Source organism: Oryzias melastigma, linkage group LG2 (genome assembly GCF_002922805.2).
Source record: "Oryzias melastigma strain HK-1 linkage group LG2, ASM292280v2, whole genome shotgun sequence".
NCBI lineage: Eukaryota > Metazoa > Chordata > Actinopteri > Beloniformes > Adrianichthyidae > Oryzias > Oryzias melastigma.
The window spans coordinates 14,101,091-14,111,468 of NC_050513.1; the positions used below are offsets into that span (position 1 = coordinate 14,101,091).

The 10,378-nt window shown below is 40.0% G+C and overlaps 1 protein-coding gene and 1 pseudogene across 1 annotated transcript in view; both read right to left on the reverse strand.

The window, feature by feature from the left end:
- Positions 1-10,378, reverse strand: part of LOC112145059 — a 188,019-nt pseudogene that overhangs the window by 134,958 nt on the left and 42,683 nt on the right.
- LOC112145060 (ribonuclease inhibitor-like) overlaps positions 1,480-10,378 on the reverse strand; it is a 15,777-nt gene continuing 6,878 nt past the window's right edge. The window contains exons 7-12 of the mRNA XM_036214766.1: positions 9,790-9,966; positions 9,412-9,585; positions 7,578-7,754; positions 6,043-6,216; positions 3,786-3,959; positions 1,480-2,234 (exon numbers count right to left, since the gene is read on the reverse strand). Coding sequence (XP_036070659.1) covers positions 2,219-2,234; positions 3,786-3,959; positions 6,043-6,216; positions 7,578-7,754; positions 9,412-9,585; positions 9,790-9,966 — 892 coding nt within the window. The 3' untranslated portion in view covers positions 1,480-2,218. The remainder of the gene's footprint in view (positions 2,235-3,785; positions 3,960-6,042; positions 6,217-7,577; positions 7,755-9,411; positions 9,586-9,789; positions 9,967-10,378) is intronic.

Genomic DNA, 10,378 nt, shown 5'->3' on the forward strand with positions numbered 1-10,378 from the left:
TAACTCCTTTAATGTTCTCATTCTGTCTTATTGCTGCAGCCAGAGGCTCGATGAATATTGCAAAGAGAGAGGGGGAGAGTGGACAACAGTGTAAAATACACTTTATAACTCATACAGGAGAAATGTCCTTTCCTTGTCAAGAATGTGGTAAAATTTTTTGCTTAAAATCCTCTCTTAAAAGGCACATTAGGACACATCATAGCGGAGGACTGGTGCACTAAAATAGAAAAAGTGTATTTCCCTGGAATCAGTTTTTTTTTAAAGAGTTTTATAAAATTTCCATGAAAGGGGGTCTAAGGGCACGGATTCCCTGTTTAACATAGTCTGTTTAGTTTAGCAATAAGCTATTATTTATATTTTATGACTGACTTTCTGCTTTTGTACAATTACTGGTATGAAGCCCAATAAGACGATTGTTTTGTGATATTGGGCTATATAAATAGAATTGAATTGAAAGATGAAATTTTGAAGAAGTAAAATGTTTACATTTTATATTTATAAAATTGTCTTGGAAGATTTTAATATTTTTGAACTAATTGACATTATTTTCCATTAGCACTTGGCTAAGTTTTACTTTTTTTATGTGACTGACAAAAATGACTTTACACGTATATGTAAAAATAGATGTGTTGTTTGCAATTGTAATTTGAAAAACTTCTGACATTCACCAGTGTCAAGGTAACATTATTTTTTTATGTCCTGACATTTTTATTTTATTTGAATTTGTTTTAAGCAAAAATTTAAATCATGTTCAATGTTTGTTGGTTGAATTTTATTAGTAGAACTTTGCATTATCATTCCTTGTTTACGATTTTTTTTAGCTGACCATTGTGATTGCATTTTATGCTCAGAGAATGTGTGTGATGTCAAAGTCTGCATTACCATGACAACACTAAAAATGCATTTTAAACCTCTTTAATTCTAACAATTTATTTTGTGTTTAATGTTGTCGTTGTTCATTTTGTTTACCTTAGCTATACTTGTACAGTAATTGTTCTGTAAAAAAGATGGTTGACTGCAGTTTACAATATGTTGAGTCATGTCAGTAGCTGTGTTTCCGTTACACATACATGCAAAGCTTTATCAAAATTCTAGAAATGTTGAAAAAGCATAATTTCAAATTTAGTTTCCATTCAATCATCATCATGCAAATTACCACAAACAAATTTACTTTTTAATCTGTGTAACAATTCTATGATGATTATCACGTATATATAGAAATGCAGTTTCATTATTTTGAACATAAAAATGACTGATGTTTATATTTTAATAAATCACCTGAGCAAGTAACTATTTTGTATAATTGTTTTCTCTTTTGTTGTAATAAGTTATATATTTTAAGAAATTAGGGTGTAATCATTAAATGATTAATCAATTTATATTCCTACTATTCAATCATATTGATCTATCTAATCGAATCAAACTCTAGCATTGAAAAAAATGTTTGGAAACGAGATAAATTGAAAATCAAATCAATATTAATAAAACAGGAAAATACCATTTGGATTGAGGAATGGTAGGTTTATTTTACTATAACCTATTAACAACCATGTGAAATGTGAAAAAAAACATGCCATCACAGCAGACAACACGTGATGTCAGCAAAAATTGTTCATGCCATCATTACAGTCCAGTGTTTAAAAACACATTGCAGTTTGTAAAGACATGCACACAAGTCTAATACAGAAATGTTTTGTCAAATCTCTGATTAACCCAATTATTGGTTTGTCCAGTCAGAAACTTGCATCTATTAATGAAATGACAATGACATAAAACGGTGATAAAATACAGAAGTAAAGTATACTTTGTAATGACAGATACAAGAATATTGATTTATGGAGGACATTGCTTCAATCAGAAAAGTAGGAGCAAAGCAGCTACGGGGATGAAAGTGAGATGAAAAAGGGAAAATAAACTCCTAATGCTAGAGAAAAAAGAAGCAGAAGACGGCAACACTCAAAGTTATGATGAAAATATGAATTGCAGTTCTCCATTAGCCAGGAGAGCTGTTGCAAAATAACTACACTTGATCCTGAGAGAGACGGTGAAGCTGATCTCAGATCAGATCATGCTGGAGCACTGACACTAATCTCCACTTCTTCCAATTCCTCTTTCAGTCTGCACTCCACCTCCTAAGTACACGGTCCAGTCAAAACGTCCTTGCAGAACAGCTGCTGCTTCTCCCATCTGCCCAACTACCATGAACATCACAGAATCATCAATATGTAATCCAGCTGTAAAAAAAAACAAAAAAAAAAACATTAGAGATGGAGCATTTCCTCAGTAGTCAGTCAGAACTGAAGCTGTTCCGAACAGCAGCTTCCTGTCCTCTTTAATTGTTGGAGCTTATGCTGCCCTGATTCGCTGATGGTTGTTCCGAAGCAGTGACGTCCAGACTAGTTTTCATATGATCTTCCATTTCCCCTTCTTTTTTTTTAATTAAAAATACAAATCAAATGTAAATTTTTAAACATGATTACCTTTATTATGTTGGCTTTCAACATTTTTCTAAAAAGAAAAAAAAAAAAAAAAAAAAGTAAAAAATGTATAATTTTCCTGCTCTGAGACAGTGGCACAAGAGGCACTGGCAGCCCATGCCTACCTTGCCCCCAGCCTGCACCGCACACACTAACTGGAGCAGCAGCTGATGAAATTCAGTCTTTTTTAAATCATGTTAAAAGATGCTTTATTTTTTAATTACCTTATTTTTGTATTTCTAGCCAACTGTCTGATAACATTGATGCCAGTTTGTGACCCATTCAGTATTTTTATCCGCTAAAAATGCACATCAGAAATACATTAGATGAGGCACCCAGTACAAGTGTATTAAAGGCAAAGGGCGCTGGTGAGTCCTAAGAATGCGACACCACAGCTAAAGAATAATAGAATTAGTGGTAACAAATCAAGTGCAGCCGTCCAATTATTCTTTAAAGGGCAACCAAAGAGGGAAGTTGGAGTCTAGCTCCACCCACAGCCGAAAGTTGAAAATTCAGTCAGAGGGGCGGGGCTTTAATCATTTCAATCATAACATTACTGGAGCTGCAGTTCAAGATGTCAGACTTGTGAAACTTAAATGGTTTGACCAATCACAAAATTCAACTGTAATATCTCGATTCAATCTTTAGGGGGCAGAACACAGACAGTTTTAGACTATATTTTCAGGAATTAAACAATTATATTTTAATTAATCAAAAATTTGGCAATGACCAACAGTGATTACTTTTAAAGACCATTTATAGAGGTCAACAGCCAACAAAAAGTTGATTTGGGGTTTGTTACTCTTTAATATTGTTTTGCATATTTTTTAAATCTAAGATTAGGTTTCTAAACCCCAATACTCAGAAATTTTGTGCAGACTTTTAAAGCCAAATAAAAAAAAGGAACACTTCTACAGACAGGTTTTTCATGTGTTTCTTCAGAAGGAGCTGCACACATACTTCATTTATTAGTAAAATAAGTCAATAATAACAACTTTGGTATTTTTTTTTTTATAACAGTACAGGTTTTATCTGGAAGAAAAATGTTGAAATTAAATTTTAAACAACACACATTAACTGTTGCCAATCAAATATTGAATAATAATGAAATAGGATTCATGTGTTTGTAAATCTGACTGATGACAACAGGGCCTCAACCGACCAACTGCCAACCGCTGTCCTGAACCTTCTCATCTACTAAGAGCTTAAAAGTTCCAGCTTTATATGAAACTCTGCATCTTTGCTCTTCGACTAACTTTAGGACAAAACATCTGGAAGCAGCTGGACTGACTTTAACCCTCCAATTACCTGAGCGTCTGCAGTTTGAAATTTGGACTCTCCACCAGATCCTGAAGCTGATGAACATCTGAATCCTGCAGGCTGTTGTATCTCAGGTTCAGCTCTGTCAGGTGGGATGGGTTGAACTTCAGAGCTGACACCAAAGCATCACAGCTGATCTTTGACAGTCTGCAGTGCTCCAACCTGAAAAAAAAAACATTGAGTTAAAACAAAAAGTTCATGATCTGAAGAAGCTCAGAAAATGTAGAAAATAGTAAAACATGTGGAGTAATAGAAGCAGATCTGAAGAGTCCAGGAGAAGCAGAGAGGAAGAACATTTAGAACAACATACAGCTGCTTCAGTAAAGAAATCCAGATGTGTAAAAGTCAACCATTTACATTTCAAGTCGACCTCCTTTTGCTGTTCAGCTCTTCTACAAACAACACTGAATGATGGGAAAATTTCTGCTCCATGTCCAGTTTTCAGATGATCTTCTAGTCCCTGTCTTCAAGTCAGAGTCGTGAAGGGCTTGGATGCATGGATGGATGTAAGCAGATGTTTGTGGATGAAAAGGTGAGAATTTTTCTGCAGGATGTGAGCATGTGTCTGTCAGAGCAGCATCCAGCTGAAGCATGACGTCACTGTCTGCTCTCAAACATCAGCATTTGGACTCTCAGCTGCATCTACTGAAACACAACAGTACTCGGAGTGCTTCTTCTGCCCTTGCTTTAAAGACGCCTGTTAGACAAAAGCAAACAGAACAAAAGCAAGCTGGATTCATGTTGGGGGCTTTTGTCATGTCTGCCTTACCTTAAAGAGGGTATCTTGTGTACCACTGGTTGACACGGGCTCAACCATCACACTGCTCAAGTTTGACATGGCTGAAGCCAGGATGCTGGTGGTAGCCACAGCCAAAGCTATGAACTGTGACTTGTGATCAACTCCCATGTTGGGTCGAGGGATGGTGAGCCTTCAAGCGGATGGCCTGTTGGTGGATTTTAAGGTGTGGAATGGTTGGCATGTCTGTATATTGGGCTTAGACCTTTTGAGGGAAGCCCAGTGTGTGTTGGACCTGGGGAGAAACATGCTGGAGTTTCCATATGGTCCGATCCACTCAGCCTCAAAGCTCACTTCAGGAGTCATCAGGGACAGTGGAGACACATCAGGAGTTGGATCCACAGCCTCATTCTATCCCCATACCTCCTGTTCTTCAATTGAGGACAAAGATGCAACTACTTCTCTTTAATAGCACTGTGTTGAGGCCAACAGTGACCGCCATGAAGGAGATCTGGAGGCGCAGCTGCAATGGGTTGGGGCCGGGACAGAGGAAGGGGCTGCGGCAGCTGCTGTCCAAGTATTAAGACATCTTCATACTTTCTGAGGAATAGCTGGGCCTGACGCACCTCGTCCAACATGAGATTGACACTGAAGATCCACATCCCATAAAAACATGCTCCCACCACCTTCCCCTAGCTCACCAGGTGACTGCTGATGTTGCAATCGAGCAAATGTTGTCTGCTGCCATCATGGAGCCTTCTGAAAGCCTGTGGGCTTCATGGATTGCAATGGCTAAGAAGAAGAGTCAGAAAATGCTGTTTTGTGTGGACTACAGGCCACTGAACAATGTGACATGGAAGAACTTGTATCCTCTGCCCTGCATAAACAAGTCTCTGGATTTGGTCTCTGACTCATCTTGGTTCTTTTCTACTTTGGTGAAGAATAAATGACCAGCAGATAGCAGCATTTAGCTCTGTGACAAAACATTGCAAGAGTTCTAACACACATACCAGGCCATTTACCCAACCCCTCTTCTACATAGTTAATATCTTGACAGCAGTGCTGAATGACAGGCCTTAGGGCCAATGGTCGTTTCTGTCTGGTGCACTCACTGTAATTCTGCAACAAATAGTTAAACCATAAATCCAACATTTGAGCAGCACAAATTCAATCCACCATCATAAAAACACATTGTTAACAAGTCCCAAATGTGAAGTCTGAATTGAGTCTGAAGTTTTTTAATCACTAGTTTAAAGGTGGTTCAGATTAGGGATTTCAGTGCCATTGAGTTCAAGCCTTTGAGTTGAGTCCTCATCTGGGAGAAACGGAAACTTCAAGCATTAGATCCTTTGCTACAGTGATTGGACTAAAGTCCAGAAGAAGAAAACAGCCCATCAGCATAGACGGTCAGTGTCGAGCAGGAGAACATCAGCCTCATGCCTGCAGTTTAGTGTCAACCCAACTTTGTCATCATATTGTTCTGAACACAACTGAAACATGGAGTCTGACCTCAGAGTCTGCAGTCTGCAGTCTGGACTCTTCAGAAAACTACACAGATGAAGAAATGCTGAACCCTGCAGGTCATTCCAGCTCAGGTCCAGTTCTGTCAGATGAGATGGGTCGGACTTCAGAACTAAGCCAAGAACTTCACAGCTGATCTCTGACAAACTGCAGTTCTCCAGCCTGAAAGCAGACAGAAAAGTGTGATCAGGAGCAGTGACAGCGGATGCAGTTCAAACTCAGTTTATATTCAGAGAACCTTTCAGAATCAGATCTTGATTTTGTTGACTTTTGCTCTCTTTTGTCATGTTCAATCAATCAGCAGGTGCAGTCCTGGTGGATCAATCTAATAAGGGATGTCCTGAACAGATTACGGAACTAGAAATATGGCTCGATCATGTGGTGGTGGACTCAATCAAGAATTGTATGTTGTTCCCGAAAAGTGATCAGATATTTAATGCATTCTTTTTAGGATCAGGGCTGTATATTTCAGGGCTGTTATTCCACATAAATGCTCTGCTAGATTTTTGCATATCTTGAATAGATCACCTCAATTTTTGCAGCACTAGTTTGAACATAAGGCTAACGCAAGCAGTTCAGTAAAACTAGCCAGATATTCACAGATTTGGACTCTGGGATTGTTAACTCGTTTAATTAACATTTAAAACTGTCAACAATGACCTACAAATGCATTTAAACAGAAAAAAGATTGGGTTATTATAACTGCAGAGTGAAAGCAGAGGGGCCAACAAGGGGAAAACATGGTGGATAGCAGAGCTTGCTAGCTCACTATGCTATCCACTGGAGGATGGCTGGCGTAGTGAGCCAGCCCACTGAGTCCCCACTTAAGCCAATGTGGGCAAACTTAGGTGGGACCACCACAAAAACTGCAGACAAACCCAATTGAGGCCCACATTGTCTACTAACTTAAACCAAAAGGAGCCCATTGGGCCTTGCTGGCTGGTGGGTGGTCATTTTGAAGATACTAGAACATCAAATATCATGTATTGTAATTTCACCTTTTTATTTAGGTACACAGCTCCACGTGTGTTATTTCATAGTTCTGATGCTTCAGTGAAAATTTACAATCTTGATAAAAAAAATGCTCATATATATGTGTGTGCGTGTTTAACACCTTAAAAGTCAGGTAAGGCTGAAGTTGGCGTCTGGTTTTTAGCCTCCCCTTCAGTGGTTGGGCATAACATAAGTGAAAATCACACAAGACCTAGTGAACAAATAAAAGTTTAAGGCCCTAGAAGATATAACACAGACTATGAACAGAAATTGAAAGTGAAAATCCAGCATTAAATTCAGCCTCATAGGGAGTGGTTTAAAAAAAATTGGCATCGCACAGCCTCCCCTCCCCCAGCCTAATTAAGACTGAGGATAACAAACTTACAATATCATTACTGAAACAGATTTGTTTCATATCAATCATCACCACACAATTGATGAAGAAATCATCAATTTCCACAGAAACACCAACATTTTATTAATCTGATACATTCTTCTCATCCTTCAGGGAGTTTAGGTTATTTACTGACCTCAAAGTCTGCAGTCTGCAGTCTGAACTCTCCAAAAAACCACAAAGATGAAGAAATCCTGAGTCCTGTAGGTTGTAGTTTAAGCTCAGGTCCAGTTCAGTCAAATTGGATGGATTGGACTTCAATGCTGAGCCCAGAGCTTCACAGCTGATCTCTGTCAATCTGCAATTCTTCAACCTGAAAGCAGATAGAAAAGTATGTTCAAGGGCAGCGATGGCCAGGGCCGACAGCAAGCTGAAACATCTCTTTGCTTCATGGTGGTATAAGATTTAGAGGCGGTATGCAGTACTGGTTGGACAGAGGTCAGTTGTGTGGATGGCCTTAACTTGTAAACCAGGCAGCACTTGATCGAACCATTTTAGTGTCTGCATAGTTTTTAGTGTCTAATCATCACTACATAATGTTATTTATTACATCCCTCTCTCCCCTCATGTTATTTTCTAATTATATTATGTTGTTAAACGAACACATTCAATTCCATCCATCCATCTTCCTCCGCTTCATCCGGGACCGGGTCGCGGGGGCAGCAGTCTAAGCAAAGATGCCCAGACTTCCCTCTCCCCGGCCACTTCCTCCAGCTCCTCTGGGGGGACTCCGAGGCGTTCCCAGGCCAGCCGAGAAACATAGTCTCTCCAGCGTGTCCTGGGTCTTCCCCGGGGCCTCCGCCCTGTGGGACATGCCCGGAACACCTCACCAGGGAGGCGTCCAGGAGGCATCCGGACCAGATGCCCGAACCACCTCAACTGGCTTCTCTCGATGCGGAGGAGAAGCGGCTCTACTCCGAGTTCTCTCCGGGTGACCGAGCTTCTCACCCTATCTCTAAGGGAGCGTCCAGCCACCCTACGGAGAAAACTCATTTCAGCCGCTTGTAGTCGGGATCTCGTTCTTTCGGTCACGACCCAAAGCTCATGACCATAGGTGAGTACTGGAACGAAGATCGACCGGTAAATCGAGAGCTTTGCTTTCTGGCTCAGCTCTCTTTTCACCACAACGGACCGGTACAGCGACCGCATAATAGCGGACGCAGCTCCAATCCGCCTGTCAATCTCACGCTCCGATCTTCCATCACTCGTGAACAAGACCCCAAGATATTTAAACTCCTCCACCTGAGGCAGGAGCACTCCACCCACCGAGAGAGGGCAAACTACCTTTCTCCGGTCAAGAACCATGGCCTCAGACTTAGCGGTGCTTCAAATAAATTTTATTTATATAGTCCAAAATCACAAAGGAATTTGCCTCATTGGGCTGAGAAATATGAACAATAGTTAAAAACTAAGACTAAATAAAACTGGTTAAGCATGCATGTCGTACATCATACATTCGATTTGTTTTCCGGGGTCTCTCAATTCATGACTAGCCAAGTAAGCATGTTTCTATGGAAGTTGCAGGTTGGCTAATTAAAGGAGAAAGGAGAAACAGGAGAAAGACTTAAGTGTGAAATACCTTTAAGGACTTATATCTATTAAATTGGAGGATATGTAAAAACCTGGTTGGGGATGAGTACAACTCCAGAACATGATTTTATTTTATTTGAAAAGCTTGTTTCTGTAGCACCTGAATGCTATGAAAACAGGCAACCCAGAAACAACTCAGGAGGACTTTTAGGAAGGTTTGTAGGTAGAGAGTTGTTGAAGGATCTAGGAAGTCTGGCTTCCTCGTCGTTCTGCAATGCTGAATTCGTAGTCTAGACATATAATGAGCAACGGAGGGGCACAAAGAGCCATATGGTGTGAAGATGTTGGATGGATAGCATTGAAACTCTTAGGGACTTGATCAGAGACATTAATTAATGTCATCACATTAATCTGAATAAAACCAAAATATAGAGTCTGACCTCAAAGTCTGCAGTCTGCAGTCTGGACTCTCCAGAAAACTACACAGATGAAGAAATCCTGAATCTTGCAGGTTGTTTTCACTCAGATCCAGTTCTCTCAGATTGGATGGGTTGGACTTCAGAGCTGAGCTCAGAGCTTCACAACTGACCTTTGACAAATGACATTTCTTCACTCTGAAAGCAAACAGAAAAATGTGTTCAGGAGCGCTTTTTCTACCTTCATAAAAGGCCCAAAGTGCTTTACAGTTACAGTCCCATTTACCCATTTTTACACACATTCACACATTGATGGGAACTTCACGGGCGTCAACCTTCCACCAGAAGTATGGTCTGCAGATATATTACAGAGGATGAAGTTTCAATAAAACAGAAACCCACCTCAGAGTTTGTAGTCTGCAGTCTGGCCTCTCCAGAAAACTACACAGATGGAGAAATCCTGAGTCCTGGATGTTATTGTTCCAGCTCAAGTCTAGTTCTGTCAGATTGGATCTGTTGGATGTCAGAGCTGAGCCTAGAGCTTTACAGCTAATCTCTGACAAACTGCAGTTATTCAACCTGAAAGCAGACAGAAAAGTGTATTTAGAAGCAGTGATGAGCAGTGATCTTCTGGAGTTGCTACGCTGAATTTTCTGCCTCCATCTAACCCTATTTTCTGCATCCTCCATCAAAGCCCTGATTACCAAGGCAGGTCATATGGCTTTGATCCTTGAGTCGTTGGAGTTGGTGGTGAAGCACTGAATGCTGGAAAAACCCTCTCATCTCTAATATTAAGCTCTGTCATCAACCTCTATCGCTCTCTGCAAAGCTCCATCTAGAGATAGAGGAGGTCCTTAATATCACGGACAATAAAATGTGTAACATTGTTGGGAGGGGACGGGGCAAGAGGGGGACTTTATAAACACTGAAAGTCCAATTACGTTGGAATATCTTCTCCTTTTTTATTTACATTTTTTGTTGTTTTCATTAG